Below are 22223 nucleotides of genomic sequence, written 5' to 3'. Positions count from 1 at the left end.
TGTATGGTAGAAAGTATGAGTCCGTGAAAACCTTAATCTACTGCCATATAGGTGCCATCTGCAGCCATAAGGGCTATTAAGGTGGTAGGCAGGTGGGTATAGTAGGTTTGGGGGAAGTTTGGGAGGGCTCAGCAAAAATTATAAGGGGGTTATAGTGAGATGTACATACCTGCCTCTAGAACATCAGCACCTGGCATAGCAAAGCCTAGTAGAACACCCTTTATGTGAAGTTCACAGTAGTGCTCTGTTGGCTAGTCCATTACAATGCTGACCCCTCTGATTTGGACGTTTCTAATTTAGACATTTTTGTGGTCAAAAATGATGATAACTTTAAACAGCCTAGTGGTCTAGACATGTTGGTATCCAAGACATCCAAGTAGGCAATTTTTAAAAAAAATTTATTTAGACATCCTGTTTGAAAATGGACGTTTCTCCACTCCTAAATTTGGACATTTAGTGGGAAATGTCAAAATTCAGACTTAGATGTTCTAGTGAAAATGCTCCTCCATGTGTCCTCAGCAAAAGGTATTTTGTAATATCTCTTGGCTCCCTTTTCTTGAGACTTTGTTTAATGAAAATATTTTAACATACAAAAAGATTACAGATTCTTACTTGTCAAAAAATGGTAAAAAAAATTTTAACTTCTGATTTTACTTTAAAGCTTCTTCAAAATCAGTGCAAATGGAACTCTGAACCAATATTCAGATGCTTCTCCTGCCAACAGTGGTAAGTATGTCAGGCCATTTGCCCCAAAATGTCCAGTTAAAAGATTAAATTCCTAATGAGCTGTAATTTATCAGGAATTTAACCCACACTCCAAATAGATCAAAATACACCGAGTGGCTGAAAGCAGATAACTATCAAATTAAAATCTTTATTAAAATATGTGTCCTAAATTTAATATAGAGGTGTCACAAATACATACTGTAGTGCCTGACAGTATCAAAGAACTATGGCATATGCCATTCACCACATATACTGTATATCCAGTCCTTGTGTTTATAATTCAAATTTTACTTATGAGTTGGCATACTGGGACAGACAGAATAATAATAAATAATAATAACAGTTTATATACGGCAGGACCGTGAAGTTCTATGCGGTTTACAATGATTAAAAGATGATACAACTTGAGTGGAATAAACAGAGTTAAGAGCTAGTGATTAACAGCTATTGATTAACAGTTATTTTGGAGTAAGAATTGTACAGGTAGACAGAAGGTCTATCAAACCCATATCCTATTTCCAACAGTAGCCAATCCAGGTCACAATTATCTGGCAAGATCCCAAAAGAGTAAAACAGATTTTATGCTGCTTGTCTCAGGAATAAGCAATGGATTTTCCCACATCCATATCAATAATAGCTTATGGGGCTCATAATCAAAATGGAAATACGTCTACAAACCGGCCTAAATCGGCACTTGGATGATCAGTAAGACAAGTCGTCCAAGTGCCGAGAATCAAACCGGGTTTTAGACGTATCTAAAAACGACTTAGGCCTTTTCAGTGTTGCTGTACGACCAGAGCTAAAAGGGGCATTTTAGGAGGAGTGGTGAGGGCAGGATTTGGGCAGGACGTGGGCTGATCTAAACTTAGTCGTACTGCAAATATAACCGAAAGTTTAACGAGGCTGCCTAGACGCAGTGGTGTACCTAGCATATGTGACACCCGGGGCCCATCATTTTTTGGCACCCCCCCATCTGTATACCCCTTTCCTTCACCCCTCCACTGTCTCACTAACTCTATCTTCTTCCCCCATCCAGCATATGTCCTTTTTCTTAATCCCTCCTTCCATCCAGTATGTGTTTTCTTTCTCCACTTCCATTCAGCATTTGCTCTCCCTTCTGCCCACTTCCATCATCTGCCCCTTCTCTCTCTTTCCTCCCACTTCCATCATCTGCCCCTTCTCTCTCTTTCCCCCCACTTCCATCATCTGCCCTCTTCTCTCTCCCCACTTCCATCATCTGCCCCTTCTCCCCACATCCATCATCTGCCCCTTCTCTCTTTCCCCCCACTTCCATCATCTGCCCTCTTCTCTCTCCCACTTCATCTGCCCCTTCTCTCTCTTTCCCCCCACTTCCATCATCTGCCCTCTTCTCTCTCCCCACTTCCATCATCTCTCTCTTTCCCCCACTTGCATCATCTGCCCTCTTCTCGCTCCCCTTCTCTCCACTTCCATCATCTGCCCCTTCTCTCTCTTTCCCTCACTTCCATCATCTGCCCTCTTCTTTCTCCCCACTTCCATCATCTGTCCCCTTCTCTCAATCTCTCCATCCACCACAGGCCCATCTTTCTCTCTTCCTCACCTTTCTGATTTTGGCAACAAGATTGGCAAGCCCCCCCTCCGCAACAGCACTCAGCGGCATTGGCGCCCCTCCCCCCCACCCACGACAGCACTCAGGTTAGGTCACCTTCTCCCGGCATCAACAGAACTTCAACAGAACTTCAACAGAACTTCAGATCGGCAACAGGGGCTCAGTCAAAAGCTTCCCCTGACTGAACTGCCTGGGTGGAAACAGGAAGCTGAGTCAGGGGAAGCTTTTGACTGAGTACCTGTTGCCGATCTGAAGTTCTGTTGATGCCGGGAGAAGGAGGCCGAACTTGAGTGCTGTCACGGGGGGGGGGGGGCGCCGATGCCACTGTTTGCCGTCACAGAGGGGGGGGGGGCGCTGATGCCGCTGAGTGCCGTCGCTGGGGGGGGAGGGCGCCAAATGCTGCTGAGTGCCGTCGCCGATGCTGCTGAGTGCCGTTGCCGTTGCAGCCCAGGAATTTTCCGGACCTGGTCGCCTGTGCACCCCCCTAAGGCTGCACCCGGGGCGGACCACCCCCCCTGACCCCCCTTGGTACGTCACAGCCTAGACGGAACTTGTACGTTGTTACCTAGGCCATGTAAAACCAGGTCTAAGTGCCATAAAGGTATCCATAGTGACAAGGTAAGCACTGCAGACACAAAGTACAAACCCACACACACAACCCCAGTGATCACTGACCCCACCCCACCCCCTCACCCCCAACAATACACACACACACAGCACCATAAAAATTGGAATAAAAACATACATACCTGCCTCCAGAACATCAGCACCTGGCATAGCAAAGCCTAGTACAGCAGCACAGAGGTGGCTTAAGTAGTGTGGGGGGTGGGCTCGTAAACCATAGAGAGGAGGACCCAGGCCCATAAGCCACTCTAGCCACTGCATTTATGGTGAAACATGTGCACCTCTCAAACCCTACTGTACTGCCATATAGGTGCCACCTGCAGCTGTGAGGACTATTGGGGTGGTAGACTGGTGGGTCTAGTAGGTTTTGGGGAGCTCACCATGACCTATAAGTGAATTATGGTGAGATGTTTATGTGGGACCCTTGTGAAGTTCACAGCAGTGCCCTGAAAGGTACCCCACTACTCTGTTGCCATGTCTAGGTGTCCAGTCCATTACTTTGCTGACCCACGTTCAAAAGGTTCTTTCTAGGCATTTTTGACTTGGATGAATTTTTGGATGAGAATGGGGTATAAAGATAGACAACTTAGCGATCTGGGCGATCAAACAGCTGGACGCACAGTTGGACGACTCTCAGAAAACAAAATATTTTGGACTTATTTTTCAAGAATGAACTTTAGACACTGTCAACTTTGGGCGACTAGTGACTTAGGCCCAAAACGGACTTAGACGTTTCTTTCGATTATGCCTCTCCATGGATTTTTCTTTTAAGAAATTATCCAAACCTTTTATAAACCCTGCTAAGAAAACTGCTTTCACCACATTCTCTGGCAATGAATTCCAGAGTTTAATTACACATTGAGTGAATAAATATTTTCTCCAGTTTGTTTGAAATGTACTACTTAGTAGTTTCATTGCATTCCTCCTAGTCCTATGTCCATTTCATTCCATTGCACTCAATATTTTATAGATCTCTATCATATCTCCCCTCAGCTATCTCTTCTCCAAACTGTAGAGCCCTAGCCACTTTATCTAATCTAATCTAATCTAATCTAATCCTTAGGTTTGTATACCGCATCATCTCCACATTCATAGAGCTCGACGCGGTTTACAGTAGGAGAAATAGGAAAGAACTACAACAGAGGGTTAGAGGTAGAAGTGTGAAGAAAATTTAGAGGACTTGGGATGCCAAGATATAAGAGTTTCCTTGATTCCTAAGTTGGAGGGAGACTTACATTTGTTGAGAAAAGCTACGTTTTCAGATGTTTGCGGAAAACTTGGAGAGAGCTCAAGTTCCGAAGAGGGGAGGTAAGGTTGTTCCAGAGCTCAGTCATTTTGAAGTGGAGGGAGGTCCCTAGCTTTCCTGTGTGGGAAATGCCTTTTAGCGAGGGGAAGGATAGTTTTAATTTTATCATTTTTGTCACCAAACTCCTCCCGATCACCTGACCAAAGTCCACAAGGTAAGCCCACAACTACCAGAAACTTTGACTTCCATACTATATTGATAAAATCCTGAGTGGGGTGGAATTGGTTAATTAAGGCATGGTCATTTAACTCTTCAAAAACACTATAACAAATGGACACTAAAACTAGTGACCAACGGACTGAAATTTAATCGTAGAATGCAATTTCCCTGCAACACATAATTAAGGGGTCCTTTTACTAAGGCGCGCTAAATGCTAATGCACCCACTGTATTCTGTGGGCACGTTAGCATTTAGCGTGCACTAAATCAGCACGCCTTAGTAAAAGGACCCCTAAGTTTTGATATCTATTGCTGAAAAATGATTAAGATAACTTAACATAGTGTAGCTAAATAAACTTAAGAGAGCCATTGCCTATCATGGGAAATGAGCTGTAAGAAACTGATCTGTGTTTTGGGATCTACTGAGTATTTGGGACCTTGACTGACCACAGTCAGAGACAGGATGCTAGAGTTGATAGACCTTCAAAGGAGTAGCCAATCACAACTTGCAAGCTTGAAGCCTGTAGTGGTTCAAAGAAATAAAGAGCATACACATATTTTAGATTAATCAATGAAAACATGGCTGGGGAATCACACACGGATGTGTGTTTTGAACTAGGCACTCAAAAGAAGGCTGTGTAAACCAAAAGCCACTATAAAATTCAAAAAATGAAAAATGAAAACATGCTTTAAAAAAACTGAAAAGTTTTAACAACCAAACTTTATCAAAAGAGAGAGCTATAGATATAATCAAAGTACTTGACACTGCTGCTTCTTTGTCTGATCTGTCCAGTAACTCAGATACATTCAGTGGTCCTTGGTCTAGGGACCTTTTTTGAAATTGATTTTTATCAGGTAAATAGTACACTCGTGATAAAGGGGGTAACAAATCTTCCGAAACCCCCCAAACTTCAAGAAGGTACCTCTTAAACATTTCTCTAGGTGTTACCGACATTAACCTAGGGAAATTAATTAATCTTAAGCTATTATATCTGGCGTTATTTTCCAGGTTTTCCATCTTTCTCCTGAGACTAATATTATCTTTCATTAGACTTTCCTGTAATTGTCTAGATGCCTTAATTTCTTGTTCAAGCATCTGAACAGAGGAGTTAGAAGCAGTCATTTCATTTTTCAAATCTTTCAGCTCAATAGAATGTTGAAGCAATTTCCCTTTAATTTGCTGGAAGTTAAGGCTTATGGTCTTCACAAGGCCGGCCATAATATCCCATAATGAATCCAGGGTTATCTCTGAGGGTTTCTCCAGTGAAATTAGAGGTAGTGTAATACCATAGCGCTCTCCGGGCTGTTGTAGTTCTTGTCACTGTCCCTGTTGGCTCACTCCCCCCTCCGACATTGAAATTTTCGGCAGAGAGAATTTATGGGATTTAAAATCCAGATGTTCCCTGATCTTTCACGGGAGACCCAAAAGCGTCGCCATGAATTTTTGTTGATGAAACCAGGTGTTATATCTGTAGGTGCTACATTTTATTTGCGACACCTATGTAAGTGTGTAGTGCATCATCGCACTGTTAAATATGTATTATTTGACCCTACTCAGTTGACTTCTTTCTTAGCGCTGTCCCGTTTGGAAGTAGAAAATCTTAAACCCTAAGGATTATAGAATTTAATCCCTGCACTAAGCTCTATAGCCATTGTCATGTATTAGAACATATGTAGTTCATGTTTCTTTGTTTCTCGCTATTTGGAACACCTTGGATCTTATAATTGAGGACTTGAGCATATTTAGCTAAGATTTATTCCTAATGATATTTGATGATTTTCTTGATATGTATTTGATTGCTAATCTTGCTTTCTGTACAAAGTTGTTTCTTGGCTCATTTGATTTGAAAATCAATAAATATAATTCACAGAAAAACCCCCCAAAAACTGATAAATTAATCTCATTAATAATCTTGGTAAGAATAATATATAGTGCATCCAGTATTATTCTCATTTCTACAAAATCCTGTTTAAATCATCATTGTATGCCTCAGGTTTGAGTTATTCAACCATTAAGACAGTGTCTCTCAAACCTTTTTATTTCCGGCACAATAAACAGAGCAAATATTTTTTTGCAGGACATTAAACAGAGCAATTTTTTTTTTTGTGGCACATTATAATTGAAATTATAAAATTGCAAAACCAACAAAAAAAAAATTCAATTTGAGAGTTATTTATTTAAAATTCTTTAAGCTATGTATGGATAATTGTAACAGCAGTGAAACTAAAGTAGATAAAATAGAATTGCTAATCAATGTGATGGATGTGCTTATTTTGAGTGCAAATTAACTCAAAAATGGCCCGATAGTAGATAAGCAAACACACATTTCCTCATCCACCATCTGCAGGCACTCTCTTTTTCTTGATTTAATTTCTGTCAGAGCTAAAAATCCAAGTTCACAAAGAAGATCCAAATGGTAATAAAGCCTTGATTGCTTTGCTGCTCAAGTTACTGCATAAAAAGATAAAACTAAAACTAAAATTCTTCATTAGTTTTCAAGGAATGATGCTTGTTTGGGCAGTTGTATCCTTAAGCACACAAATGCTCATAACATTGACAGACTCTTGTATGCATGACGTGCTGTCATCTATTCTAGTGTACAGTATACTTATGAAGGGAATTTTTTAAAATAAAGTAAAATTCTGGAATTTCTCATGGCACACCTGAAATCTCTTCAGGGCACACCACTATGCTGTGGCACACGGTTTGAGAGATGCTGGTCTATGTGATTAAATGACCATGAAATTTTCTTCATGCTAGCAGAACTATACATAACATAAGAACATAAGAATTGCTGCTGCTGGGTCAGACCAGTGGTCCATCGTGCCCAGCAGTCCGCTCATGCGGCGGCCCTCTGGTCAAAGACCAGCCCCCTAACTGAGACTAGCCCTACCTGCGTAAGTTCTGATTCAGCAGGAACTTGTCTAACTTTGTCTTGAATCCCTGGAGGGTGTTTTCCCCTATGACAGACTCCAGAAGAGCGTTCCAGTTTTCTACCACTCTACCATATAATAGAAGCCACTGACAGATATGAAAAATGGAGGCACCAAAGGTCACACTTTCATTACTAAAATATCATTTTTAAAAAACTTTTTCTTAATGTAGTGTATCGCAAACTGTGTGCCGTGGCACACTAGTGTGCCCCAGAGGATTCCAGATGTGCCCTGAGATGCCGGCGAGGAAAAGGCGCGCCGGCTGACTGCCTACAGGACGTGCCTCCCATGGCAAGAGGCACATCCTGTAGTCAGTCAGCCGGCACCTCTGCTCCTTCTCCTCACCTCTCCTTCTGCAGCACTCCCCCCCACCACCAGCATTAATAGGAGGTTCAGGGCCACAGCTAGGGGACATCCATTCCGTGCATGTGCGGATGTTGTCGTGATGACATCACGCATGCGCGTGGCTTCACTGTATCAACATCCGTGCATTTCTGGGTGCCCTCCAGCCGCAGCCCTGAGATTAGTGTGACACACTGACCTAGTGCGTTAATTTATTACAGGCTACATAGATATTAAGAAAACAGTGACAATAAGTATTGTGTGCACACCAACCAATGACCATATGGTGTACATTCTTGGTCATCAAGTGATCATCAAAGCTGGACCTAAACTTAAAGTTTACCAACATATCTCTCAGGATGTGCACATGTCTCTCATGCAAAAGTAGAGGAAGTTTAAAGAATTGAATGAAGACCCAGGTTATGCCAATACCACTAGAATATCATATTCATTGTAGAGACTCCTGTGGAAAATAACAGAATATATACTGCTCTGTTTCACTGTACATAGCAGCTGTTTTCAATTCTAGTTTATAAACAGGCTTGCTTAATGAGATGTGTGGAACATCAACAAAGGGCAAGTTGACCATCCATATGTCTAGTTTGTAACTTAAATTCATCGGGGCACGAGAATAAGTGGTGAAGGCACAAGAGTTGCTCTATCAGCAAGATATTTTACAGCCACTGGAGATGATAGAAAATTTCAGTCCATAGGTTTCCATTCAGGAAAAAGATCAATTTCACCTACAGGCTGTATGGGCAAATCCCAAATTGGAAAATGTTGGAGGGAGGTTCTGGAAGCCAAATTTAGGCTCTTAGGTAGAAAGCTGAAATCCAGATCTTCTAGGGTTGCATTTTCAGAAATGCTCCCAGTTCCACACGCAGGACCCAAGAAGCAGGTAGAGCTCCAAAGCCTCAATGCTTGCTTGAGACGATGGTGCAGGGATGAGGGATTTAGATTTGTTAGGAACTGGGCAACCTTCTGGGAAAGGGGGAGCTTGTTCCGAAAGGACAGACTCAACCTTAACCGGGATGGAACCAGGCTGCTGGCGCCATCTTTGAAACTGTGAAAGTTTGTGCAGGAGCATGTACTCGCAAGAGCATTGGTTACTAGTTTTTCAACCCCAGACACAGCTTTGATTAGCGAAACGGGGACTCCCTGTTGGGTTTCTTTGAAGGAGAACTTACTGCATTGAACCGGAGGAAAATAGCAGCAAGAAAATCACCACGCTGGATCCCAGGTGTACAGCTAAGTACCCTTCTATGTACTTGAATAAGCAGTGCTGATGCCAGACCGTTGCTTATTAACAGCACATTTGTGAGAATGTTTCAGTCTTTTTGGATTTGACTGCAGTTCATCAATGTTTATTGGAATTATGATTTATTGAGTTTTTTTGAGACCCATGAAGCCATCTAACTGAGGTCTTTTTTTCTCAAAAAATTTTTTATTGGTGCTCCTCATTGTATTGCTGAAGTTACTTTCGCATTGGTGCAGGTTCATAAGCACATAAGCATTGCCTCTGCCGGGTCAGACCAGGGGTCCATCGTGCACAGTAGTCCGCTCCTGCGGCGGCCCCCCAGGTCCGTGACCTATAATTGGTCCCTACCTAAATTATTCATCCCCTATTCATTTAGTACCTGTACCTATACCCTTCAAGCCTAAACGAAGTGTCTAGCATATAAAAATCTTTTTGATATTTGTGATTTCAATTACCCCAATATTGACTGGTTAAATGTTACATTGGGGAGTACTAGGGAGGTAAAATTCTTAGATGTAGAAGGAAGAATTGGAACTAGATTCTCCGAGTCAGGAGGAACAGGTTTAATTGCTGATGGGCAATCAGGATAAACAATTTTTGATTTATTCCTCTTTGTGAATCCAGCTATTTTTGTCATGCAAAAATAACAGTCTGAGTGATGATTTGTTGGTTCACGCCATACCATGGGTACAGTGAAAGACATCTTCTTCTGTTTCTCATTCAGCCACTGTGTTAATCCAGAATAGCAGACAGTGCAGCACACATGAGATGCCCACGCTTTATCTTGGTCGCCAACTTTACAGCCAAAATAATACTTGTATGCATTTTGAAGTCTGCTGGAGAGATTATTTCGCTGATCTTGTGCAGTAAATTGTCCGCAGACATAACAGAAACTATCAGGATGGTTAACACAACCTCATCTGTTCATAATAATTATAATATCTTAGACAAAACCAAACAAAATATAAAAATTCACAGGTAGAAAAAGCAGCACAATCACTTTTTAATATAAACTTTCAAATTACTGGTATATGTGATCGATGAACTGTCCTAAAATGCAATATTGTGTTACAGAAACAATAAATTACCGACGCTTCATGGTAGCATTAGTGACAAAAATGATATAAACACAAACTGATACATAACTTAAAAACAGGATGTGATAGACAAAAACTGTTTTCAGATTTAGAGTCAGCATGTAGCCCTTGTTAAGGTACAGGTGACAGAACTCCAGTAGCAAAATGCTTGTTGACAAGTATTATGTTCTGGGATCAAAATTAATTTGTAGGAAGAAAGCTGTGCAGTATTAGAAATTTGTACGTTGCTTTTTGTTCCAGTGTCCTTTCATGTATTGCCTCTTTGTTTGCAGGACAAGACCCTAACTCCACAGTCTTAGACTTTAAAGACAACTCATTGAAAGTCAAGGATGCAGACACTGTGTTCTACGAAAATGTGGACAGACAGGCGACCATGAAAGATCAGAGGACGCTGAGAGTAAAATTCTTCAGTGAAACCTCAGAGGGTAAATGTTCGATGATCAGTACCTATGAGTCAAGGAGATAGAATAGAGGCTACTCTTTAATAGAGAACCACAAATTAGGTGCTCTAATAACACGTGTAGTAAACCTATTCTATAAGAACACTAAAATGTGCATGTGTCTTTATAGAATACTAGTATAAATCAGAGCACCTAAATGTAGGTTACACATTTATGTCAGCTTAATGGCTCACGTAAATATTAGGGAAAGGGAACTTGTATACTTTTTGTTGCTTTGGCATTCAAAGTGATAGGTACTGGAGGATTAAATGACTTGCCCAGGGTCACAAGGAGCAGCACTGGGACTTGATCTCACAACCTCTAGGTGCAGAGGCAGCAGCTCTACCAGTGAGCCACAGCCCTTCCTCCTTATTAAGAACATAAGAATAGCCTTACTGGGTCAGACCAATGGTCCATCAAGCCCAGTAACCCATCCTCACAGTGGTCAATCCAGGACACCAGTACCTGGCAAAAACCCAAAGAGTAGCAACATTCCATGCTACCAATCCAGGGCAAGCAGTGGCTTCCCCCCATGTCTTCCTCAATAACAGACTATGACCTTTTACAAACCTTTCTTAAAACCAGCCATACTATCCGCTCTTACCACAACCTCTGACAATGCATTCCAGATCTTAACTATTCTCTGAGTGAAAAAACATTTCCTCCTATTGGTTTTGAAAGTATATTAGTGCCTAATACAACATTTATATTCAAGTAGTACATGAAGAAGGATACTGTACTACTCGAAAAGGTCCAGAGAAGGGCCCAGAGAGGGGCTGGAGGAGTTGACATATAGCGAGAGATTAGAGAAATTGGGCCTCTTCTCCCTTGAAAAGAGGAGACTACGAGGGGACATGATCGAAACATTCAAAATACTGAAGGGAATAGACTTAGTAGAGAAAGACAGACTGTTCATCCTCTCCAAGGTAGGGAGAACGAGAGGACACTCTCTAAAGTTGAAAGGGGATAGATTCCGTACAAACATAAGGAAATTCTTCTTCACCCAGAGAGTGGTAGAAAACTAGAACACTCTTCCAGAGTCTGTTATAGGGGAAAATACTCTCCAGGGTTTCAAGACAAAGTTGGACAAGTTCATGCTAAACTGGTGAGACGGGACTCATTTGGAGCACTGGTCTTGAACTTCGGGCCGCCGCATGAGCGGACTGCTGGGCAGGATGGACCATTGGTCTGATCCAGCAGCGGAAATTCCTATGTTCTTATGTAACTTAGTAATCAGTATGTTGTGCTTATAAATGTTGACTCCATCTATATAATGTTTATTCTCCCTTCCCTGTAGATGCATAGAATGGAATATAGAATACCACTAAGCAGGGGCGTAGCCAGAAGTGCATTTTGGGGAGCCCAAAGATGGACTGAGGGGGCCAGGTATTCTCTCCCTTCTGCTGCTGCTACCACTACCACAACCGCATACCTTTGTTGACAGGGATGCCAAGCCCCACCAGCTGAAGAAATTTCTTCTGCCAGTCCAGCCAGTGCTGCCAGAGCAGTGCTCAAGTCAGCAGCACACTTCAGCCATTGACATCAGCACTCCCATGCATGTTCAGTTCAATCTCAGCATTAAGCATGAACAAAAGAGCCAGCAACAGAGGCTGAGTGTGCTTGCTGACAAGTGCTGCTTGGACAACAAAGGCGAGGTTGTGGAGGAGATCTCTTCAGCTGACAGAGCTTGGCAACCCCGCCAGCCATTATAGCAGAAGGGGCCCAAGCTGAAGGGTAGGGGACCCAGGTCCCTGAGGCCCCCTTGTTGCTATGCCACCGGTGCTAAAGGTATGCTACTGCCATGTTTTATGCATTTAAGTGCACACTTACTTAAAAGGTGCTTCTATTTAGATAACCTATAATCAATTGAGATATGAGTGTGAGTCTCAGTGTTTTATCTGTATGTGACCCTGACCTGGAAGGAATGAGAGGAGGGGTAATTTGAATAGAGCAGTTACCAAATATTACTTGGGACTTGATTTATGGCCACTGTTGGAACCAGGATACTGGAGTAGATGGACCTTTGGTCTGTCCCAGTATGGGAATTATTATGTTCTTACTTTGGATTGGAAAAAACAATAATATGAAACCACATATTATAATAATATCTAATGGGTAAAGATATGTATTATCAACAGATATTAAAGGATGCATTTTACAGTTTAACCAAAACTGAATTTGTATGTCCATTTGCCCCTGGGCACGCCATCATACCTGATATCTGGCTGTCAATTTTTCCACAGACGAAGAATTCTATGAAAGCCCTGACAATGACAAGGATTCACAGATTTCCAACGGTAATATGCAGTGCATTTTTTCTAGCAAAAAATGGCCTGGTACTCACATACCAGGCCATTCTTCAGGAATGGGGTGATCAGTGAGGGACCCTTCCCACAGTAGCCACAGAATCCATGAAAAGGCAGCACTGAGCTCTTTTATTAATACTTCGGGGCCATGGGTCATTTTTATCAAGCAATGGAAAAGGTGCCAGTACTCAGTAACCCTGAGTACCACCTCAAAAAAGCCCTGGTAATATGAGGGCAAGAGACTGAAGAAAAAAATGGAGAAAAAAAGACTCCACAGGTGATCCTTGAGGGGAGGAATGCTGGCCTGGTGTCTAACCTTCAGTAAGCCTGGTCCTAAGAGAGAGGTTGTAGAGGCTCAGCATTAAAGATAGTTTTCACAGCAACCTGTGAACTGCATATATAATTTGCATTTATTTGCTTGAGGAGAGAGCTGTTGACTGAAAGGCTTCTTTGGATCTGTTTAGGACCTTTTTGAAACTTTGGGGAGTAGTAAATGGGAGAGAGGCCTGGAAAACTCTTAAGTGAACTCTGAGGACTTTCTTAAAGATCAGGCTCCATAGGTGACCCTTGAGGTTAATTTCCTCCTGTCTACTAAGGTGGAGCTTTTGTGGCTCTTCAGCCAACCAGGCATTGCTTTGGTAGGGTTTTTCTGTTCTTTCTATTTTTCTTCCAGGTGTAAGTACTTCTGCAACCACAGTATGGTACCATTAGCATTGGGAGGTTAAGGGAGAGGAATGAGCCTAGAGCATGAGCACAAGGATTTCACAGTAAGCATAACTCTTGTGCACATGCATGGAGGGAAGACTCTGCTTGTACTCCTTGGGTCCAATGGCACTATTGCAGGCAACATAGCTATTCAAGTACAACTCCACAAAGTAGAAGAAATGGTGCCCACCCTTATCCCAGTCACATTCTAGATTGGAATCTCAAGCTGATTTGTTTAAAAACCAGACTGATATGGGGCTGTGATTTTACCATCCTTCAGGCGGCTTATCTTTCCATACATTTAAAAAAGGAAAGAACCTTCCGGTAGCAAGATGAGAGCTAAAAACTTAAGCTGCATTTGTGAACAGGAAAGTGCTACCCGCCATATGACTATAAGCTATGTTAAAAGGAACACATAGTAAAGGAATACTTGCTTGTAAACCAGTGGTCTCAAACTCAAACCCTTTGCAGGGTCACATTTTGGATTTGTAGGTACTTGGAGGGCCTCAGAAAAAAATAGTTAATGTCTTATTGAAGAAATGACAATTTTGCATGAGATAAAACTCTTTATAGTTTATAAATCTTTCCTTTTAGCTGTCTTAATAATAATATTGCAATTTACAACTAAAGAGACATTTGATCAAGAAACTGTTTTATTTTACTTTTGTGATTATGATAAGCATTCCAAGGGCCCCAAAATAGTACCTGGTGGGCCACATGTGGCCCCCAGGCCGCGAGTTTGAGACCACTGTTGTAAACCATTCCCCTCTTATCTATACCCCAATGCCAGCTCTAAGCTGACAGTAAGTTTTCTGCGTTAGGGGACTGGGTTATTGTTTTGAGTGTACTGCTGCTTCTCTGGGCATTGGGATGGAATACCTAATGACCACTTTTACATCCATCTGCCTACATTTGAATATGATTTGCAGTAATTTTTGGCAAGCGGGTTGTTTCCACACTACTACCCTCTAATCATTCTGCGTAGCTTAACATTAGCACCAGTCTGACTCTAATTAGCTCTAGCTCCGATGTTAGGTTCTGAGCTGCCTGCTCAACCAATCAAATTGCATCAAGCAAAAAGTAAGCCAAAAAAAAAAGTGAGGCTGTAGAGGTAGGGATTTACTGACCGCACGCCACTGTCTAGGCACCAGACTTATACCTGCTGAAACCTGGTGTAAATCCCAGTGACTATTTAGGAATTTTCCAGATTCAAACCCACCTGCTAAGCACCCATAACTGTATTATCATTCCCTCTGCAATTCACCCACCCAAGCACTGTGCATAGATGCACCTTTTTGTCCAGTTTCTCTCTCAACTAGATTGTAAGCTCATTCAAGAAGGGACTGCCTCTTCCATGTTTTGGTTTTCAGTGCTGTGTACACCTGGTAGTGTTACAGACATGATAAGTAGTAGTAGTAGTAGTAGAAACCCAATATTCTATAACACTGTGCATAACTTTTTGGAACGCCCCTGACCTGCCCCTCCCATGGCAATGCCTCCTTCTGAGTTGCATGCTATGGGATTTAACCACCCAATGTTGTCAAATGCAAGCACAAATCCTAGTTTTTGCTAATTAATGTCAATTGGTTGTTATTGATGGTAAACAGCACATTAACCAATTAAATTGCATGCACATCTCTTAAGTGTGCCCAAATTTGGGCACCATATATAGAATTCGGGCAATGGAGCTTAAATTTAGGCACCCTTTTATAGAATGAGGGGGAAAATTCACCTTAGTGAGTGCGCACCCCTTCCCCCATATCTCTTTAATGTTCCCGGTGTGAGCAGCAACCCCAACCTTAGTTAGTGCGCACCCCTTCCCTTCCCCCATATCTCTTTAATGTTCCCTGTGTGAGCAGCAACCCCAACCTAAGTCAGTGTGCACCCCTTCCCTTCCCCCATATCGCTCTAATGTTCCCGTTGTGAGCAGCAACCCCAACCTCAGTCAGTGCGCACCCTTTCCCTTCCCCCATATCTCTTTAATGTTCCCGGTGCGAGCAGCAACCCCAACCTTAGTCAGTGCGCACTCCTTCCCTTCCCCCATATCTCTTTAATGTTCCCGGTGCGAGCAGCAACCCCAACCTGCTGTTTGAACCAAGTGTTGGCTCTTTCTCTGATGTCACTTCCTGGTCCTGGACCTAAGAAGTGACGCCAGAGGAAGAGCCAGCGCAGGCACATTGGGATTGTTGCTCGTACCGGGAATGTTAAAGAGGTATAAGGGAAGGGGCGCACGTGTGGCTGGAGGGGGGCGAAGGAGTGGATGGGGATGGGGTGGGGGAGGGGCACTACCACCTCAGGCGCCTCTTACCCTCGCTACGCCACTAGTTTCATGAGTGATGTAAGTGTAACCCCGGGGTTCTAAGTGGCTGCCTCAACCATACGTGGATGCTGGTTGACGAGGTACACAAAAAGTTGAGTTTAAATGTTCAATACCTGGTGTGGTCTGAGTTCTTGGAGAAGTGCGTGCTTGCAACTGGCCCCCAGCTTGGAAGCTGGTCCTGGCCCTGGTCCCAAACAAATAAATATTTACTCCTTCTTGTTGGTGAAAGAGGTACTCTGCTTGAATGTTTTCAAATCTCAAATAATTCAAACTTATATACAATATCTCCAGTCCTTAGAATGAATGGTGAAATGGAAGGAGAAAAATCCAAAGACCCTTTTGACGCCAAAAATAGATCTTAAATCCTCTCTGGGGGTGTAGCTACTGCACTATTCCATCCCCCTCAAAAATTCAAGGGCTGCTTCAACTTTTATTATGCTCTGCTGTCAGAGACTACCAAAACCCCCTTAACATGGGTTCCTGACAGTTTTTCTGGTGTCAGCAGGTCTGCACACTGTATAAACTTCCTTTGAACTTCCTATCTTCACAGCTGCAGATAGCTCAAATCTTAACCCCACAGACAACTCTAGGCAGCTTTAATTAATAGCGCTGCAACAGCTAGTGCTGCAGAAAACCCGTAGCCTAATAATAGCAGGACATTAAGAGTCATTGGAAACATTTGCCCACAAATATAGTGCATGTATTTCTTTATGGCTACATAAGAATGACATTAGGGTTCTATTGAACAGGAGACTTCTGTATTGGTGGTTTGACATGAAGAAACCCCTTTATGAAACTGAAAACAATTGAGTACTAGGAAGCTAGAGCTTTCTCTATAAGAATGCAATAGGCTGAGAAGAGCAAATGGCATCCAGTATAGTAAAAAAGGTGAAAGAAGCTATTAGAGCCAAAAGATCGTCTTTCAAAAAATGGAAAAGGATCCAAATGAAGAAAACAAGAAGCAGCATAAGCACATTCAAGTTAGATGCAAAGCATTGATAAAGAAAGCTAAAAGAGAATATGAAGAGAAACTTGCTTTAGAGGCAAAAACTCTTAGTAAGAACTTATCCAGGTATAGCAGAAGGAGAAAGCATGTGAGGGAATCTGTAGGGCCATTGGATTACCAAGGAGCAATAGGAAGGATAAGGCCATAGTGGAGAGACTAAATTAATTCTTTGCTTCAGTCTTTTCTGAAATGATTTTCAAGGGTGATGATATGGAGGAACTGAAACATCTCAGTGAACATGGAAGAGTCGGAACGGCACTTGTCTGTTACATACCTTATCCACCACGGACCCCTGAGGAAGGTGTTGTCTGAAAAATGAACCGTGTTGGGTCCCTTGGTTGGTAATAAGATGGTATATTTACCATACTGCATTAATATTGTAATAAATAATAATAATAATAATAATAACAGTTTATATACCGCAATACCGTTAAGTTCTATGCGGTTTACAGAAGATTAGTGGGGTACAAGTTGAGTTGACGTACAAGTTGAGTTAACTTAAGGGATGTGGGAACAATGGGGAGAAAGGGCAAGAGAGGGGAAGGAGGGAAGTGGGTCAGCTGTCTAGGTATTTCAGGAATAGGTGAGTTTTGAGGCGTTTCCTGAATACCTCATAAGTGGTGGGCAATAGGAGTTGTTCTAGGTCTTTACCCCATAGGGCAGCCTGATGTGAGAGAAGATGCTCATGGTGTTTTTTTAGTTTGCATCCTCTAACCGGGGGAGAAACGAAGTGCGAGTGGGAACTTCTCTTGTGTTTGTTGGCTGAGAAGGAGAATAGGTCAGTGATGTATTTAGGGGTTAGACCATAGAAAACTTTAAAACAGAGGCAGGCGAACTTAAACTTTATACGAGCTTCCATCGGCAGCCAGTGTAGCTGTTTGAAGTATGGTGTCACGTGATCGAACTTCTTTAGACCGAAGATTAGTCTGACCGCAGTGTTTTGCATTAGTTGTAATCGTCGCATATTCTTTTGGGGGATTGCTAAGTAGGCGATGTTACAGTAGTCGAGTTGACTTAATACGAGGGATTGTACCAAGATTCTGAAGGCAGAGTTAACAAAGTATGCTTTAATGGATTTAAGTTTCCAGAGGGTGAAAAAACTCTTTTTGATTAGGGAGTCCACCTGATCTTTCATGGTGAGGCATTGGTCCAGAGTTACACCCAGTATTTTAATGGTGGGCTATATGGGGTAGTTATGTTTGTTGATGTCTAGTGGGGTTTTAGTGTCAAGAGGGCGCGGTGAAGCGACAAAGAATTTTGTCTTCTCAGTATTGAGCTTGAGTTTGAAGTCTGTCATCCAATGTTCCATCAAGTTTATGGCTTCTGATGCTTTTGGAATTGTTTCCGAGATGGAGTTGGCAAATGGCAAATAAACAGTGCCTGCATCTTGTACATGGTTTGCAGTTTTTGTTTTGGTTTAAGCTTCATCTGGAACCATGAATGACACAGGAGTCAGTGCCAGCGGCTTCACATCCTCATCTCCAAAGTTCAAAGTCTGTTGTACAGGAGCAGATAAACCAGAACCCTGTACCATGATAGGCAAGACAAGAGCTGGAGCTAGAGAGCACTAGTTCCTCATAAGTAACCTAAATGAGCACCTTTGCTAGGGACCCTAAAGTGACACAACTGGTTAGGAACTGGTGGAATGGGAAGTGACAAAGGGTAGTTATAACTGGAGTTCATTCTGTGGATGTGGGCATTACCAGTGGTGTTCTACAGAGATTGGTCCTTGGTCTGTGTGATTGTTGGTGCTTATTACTTGGTGCAGATGGCGCAGAAGGGATGGGTACCTGTTTGTGTTTATACATAGTGGCCCTGAACAAAGCCATCTGTGCTGAGATGATGGCACTTCTCTATCACTTTAGAATATGGCTTAGGAAATACCTTGTGCTTAGATAGACATCTTCATTTTAGGATGAGAAGTCACTGCTGAAACTTCTGCTGAACCAGAGGACAGATGGCACCGTCCCTTCATATCTGGATTTTTAAAGTCATTGCACATGGGAGTTGAGACAACTTCCACAGGAGAGGTCCCACTGGAGTGCTCTGAATCAACCTGGTTATGCTCTGAGCCCAGAGACACCTAGCATGGACATTGAAGTTCTGAATTTATTTTTTATATACTTTCTAAGCAAGGCCTAAAACTTGCTTTCCACAGACATGAAGGATTTTAAAACAATAATAATGAACAAATGAAGATGATGAAAAAAATGTAGGAAGGTTTAAGAGAAAAAAAATATTCACAGGAGATCTTTGAGTTTGTGTTAGTTCAGTAAAGGAGGGGAAAAAAACCCCTAAAAGGGGCACAGGAAAGCATGTACATGCCCAGAAATTTACCCTAACTCTGAGTTCTGGGACAGCTGTTCTGTTCCAGCATCCTATGCTGTCACGTACTTGTGTGCCTGAGTATGTCCTCTTTATACAAGAAAAGAAAATCAGAAACATAAATCTTGCAATTTAGATGAGATCAGCTTGCATGTCTGACCTGGTGGCCACTCTTTTTCTAGATAGCAACATTCTGAGTAGGGTAGACCAAAATCCAGGCCTAATTGAAAAACATATCTGAATTGTTTAAAGAACTCATTCTTTAATCTACTGCTTGTATCAAAAACCACTGGCAATGATCAACCTTCCTGTAGTTACAGTAGTAATTCACAATGAACTTCCATTTCTACCCACAAGGGTCTGTCAAGCAAAACAGAAGGTTTGGGTTTTTTTTTTACATAACTATGTAGAAGCACTTCTTTATCAGTCAGGCCAGAGTTCATCTCTGCAGAGTTGTGCAAGCTTTTGTATCCATTCATACTAAATTACCTAATTCCAGGCTGGAGATTTGGAGAGTCCTAGATTTCTGACCACCTCATCATGGTGCATTATAGGACTTCCAGCACTGATTTCAAAGGGCAGGATCAAGCACTACAAATCCCATATGTTTTGGAATGTAAGTTCAAAACCAGAACAGGCAAAATGTCTTCAGCCTGGAACTGGGTAACTTGGCATCTCTGTGTAGATTAGTTCCCCTTTGATTGTGGTAAAGGTCAGGGCCAGAAATTTTAAATAAATACCAATATTGCAAAAGATCTGATTTTCTTTAAAACAATGTAGAGGCAGTTGTGGATTGTAGAAAAGTATGTGAAGAGTGTTAAGTAAAGCGTTTTTCTGTGAATAGTGTTGAAGCAGCCTTTTTTTGTGGTGGTATCAGTTTCTATTTTTAAAAGTGGCTGGCTGGAAATGAATCATATCCTGCCTTATAAATCAGTCTTGCATTTTCTGTGCACCCAGATGGCGATTGTTATGAAAACACCCAAGAGGAAATCAAAGAGGTGACAGACAATGTTTCAACAGGTAAGAAAAAGAAAGATGCAGGGAGAGAAGAAGGAGAAACAGAGAGTAAAGAGAGAGAACAGGAGCTGATAAGCTAAAGCCAGACTTTATGAATGTATTGGGAGTGAATCCACCAGTACATTCAAAATACTACTTGTTTAAATCATTTGTTTGGGCTATCTGCTAATTTTCAGCAGCACTTAACCAGTTATTGCAGCTGAAAATGAGCAATTAATGCCTAAGTGAAAACCGACTATTTTGGGGACATTCCGGGGACAGATTCGGCTGTTGGCTGGTTAAGTACTGGTATTCAGCAGAAATCACAGTCCTATCTTTATGTGCTAAACAATAGCCACTTAAGTTCTGAATATTGACTTAACCAGTTATGCATTAGCCAGCTTCACATAAACCGGCTGCATTCAGTAAAACACTCACTGCTACCAGCTGAATAATGATTCCTACATAATTTGGATGTATGCCCATTCGTTCTCTGATTGATCCATGTTCTTCGGGGATTATTCTGCAGTTGGCGAATAAAGTTGCTCCAATGTTAACTGCATTAGTGAATGTCATTGAGAGAGGGTTTATTCCCAGATAGGTGTAAACAGGCCTATTTTGAAGAACGAGGGAGCAGGCCCTAAGCAATTGATTCATTCTCGCCCTGTTTTTACTATTCCTGTTATAGGAAAAAAATTGTATTGACACTGTTTATTGAACAGGTGGATTGTTTGAATCAATATCAATTTGGATTCAGAAAGGCACACAGTGTAGAGCTACTGTTGGTCTCTGTATAGAATGTTTTGAGGCTAGGTATGGATCAAAATGTGACTTATTGTATGATTTCTTTAGATGTGTCTGGAACATTTGATTCTATTAATTTACAGTTGTTGATGAAATTGGAAAAATTAGGAATGGGAGGCAATATACTACAGTGGTTCTCATCATTCCAGCTATGTAGTGGGTCTGAGATATCCAAGGAGGCCCCTGTGAGAAGAGGGGTCCTCAGGAATCGGCCCTGTCAGCACTATTGTTCAGCATCTACATGGTGTTTCTGGGAGTAGTTTTTGACTCATTTAATGTATTTTATAGACAATATGCAGATCATATTTTGTTTTTCTTTCCAGTTAGCAGATGGGGATCTGATTTGAATAATTATTTATCTCTGTATGAAAAATGTGGATTGGATGGATGCTTATGGTCTAAGTTTGAATGTGGGAAAAACAGAAGTGATGTTTGTGGGACGAAGTGGGAAGAAGTTGTGGCCAGACTTTATGAATGTATTGGGAGTGAAAAAGGAGATTACTGTATTGGGAGTTAGACTAGACTCTGGTTTAACCATGAAATGTCAAATCGATAAAACCATTCAGGTTTGTTTTAGACAACTATATTTGTTGCATCGCCTTATACCAATGCTTACTCCTTTTGATTGGTACTGTGGTACAAGGAATGGTTATGTCATGGTTGGATTACTGCAATACCCTTTACCTCAGTATATCTTAAATGAGGTTTCGGGCATTGCAGTTGGTCCAAAACACGTCAGCACGGTTGGTTATGGGTGATGCAAGAAATGAACATATAACACCTGTGCTTCAAAGTTTGTATTGGTTACAGGTGATGTGTAGGGTCCAATATAAAAATTATCTCTATTGTTCACCAGACTCTTTACCACTCAATACCACAGTATTTTAAATAATTTTTGGTGTTTTATTGCCCTGGTAGATCTTTGAGATCTGAAAATGTTATGCTACTTGACACAATGGCTAAAGTGCAATATACTGAGACTAGATGTCACAATATGGAATACTTTGCTGGGTCAACTGTGGCTGTGTACTGATAGGGCGAAGTTTAAGGAATGACTAAAAACACAACTCTTTGTATCAGCATTTTTGTAAGGGAACTGTCAGGAGCCATCTGCTTAGGAAGACTAATCAAGCCTCAAGACTACTAACCGATGCTTCTTATCCACGTTGGGATGAACGACACCGCCAGGAAAACCCCAGAGAAGATACCTGAAGACTTCAGTGCCCTGGGTAAGAAGCTAAAGCAGATGGAAGCACAGGTGGTCTTCTCCTCCATCCTTCCAGTGAGA

General features: G+C 41.8%; 1 protein-coding gene across 4 annotated transcripts in view; it reads left to right on the top strand.

Annotated features, from left to right (window-relative positions):
* Positions 1-22223, top strand: part of CD19 (CD19 molecule) — a 172685-nt gene that overhangs the window by 100392 nt on the left and 50070 nt on the right. For all 4 annotated transcript variants that reach the window (XM_033944279.1, XM_033944276.1, XM_033944278.1 and 1 more), the window contains 4 exons: positions 662-726; positions 10306-10458; positions 12717-12770; positions 20093-20155. In XM_033944279.1, the coding sequence (XP_033800170.1) occupies positions 662-726; positions 10306-10458; positions 12717-12770; positions 20093-20155 (335 nt within the window). The remainder of the gene's footprint in view (positions 1-661; positions 727-10305; positions 10459-12716; positions 12771-20092; positions 20156-22223) is intronic.

Source organism: Geotrypetes seraphini, chromosome 5 (assembly GCF_902459505.1).
Source record: "Geotrypetes seraphini chromosome 5, aGeoSer1.1, whole genome shotgun sequence".
In the NCBI taxonomy this organism is placed as follows: domain Eukaryota; kingdom Metazoa; phylum Chordata; class Amphibia; order Gymnophiona; family Dermophiidae; genus Geotrypetes; species Geotrypetes seraphini.
The sequence above is the reverse complement of the archived record's forward strand: the minus strand, read 5'-3'. Positions and strand labels throughout refer to the sequence as shown.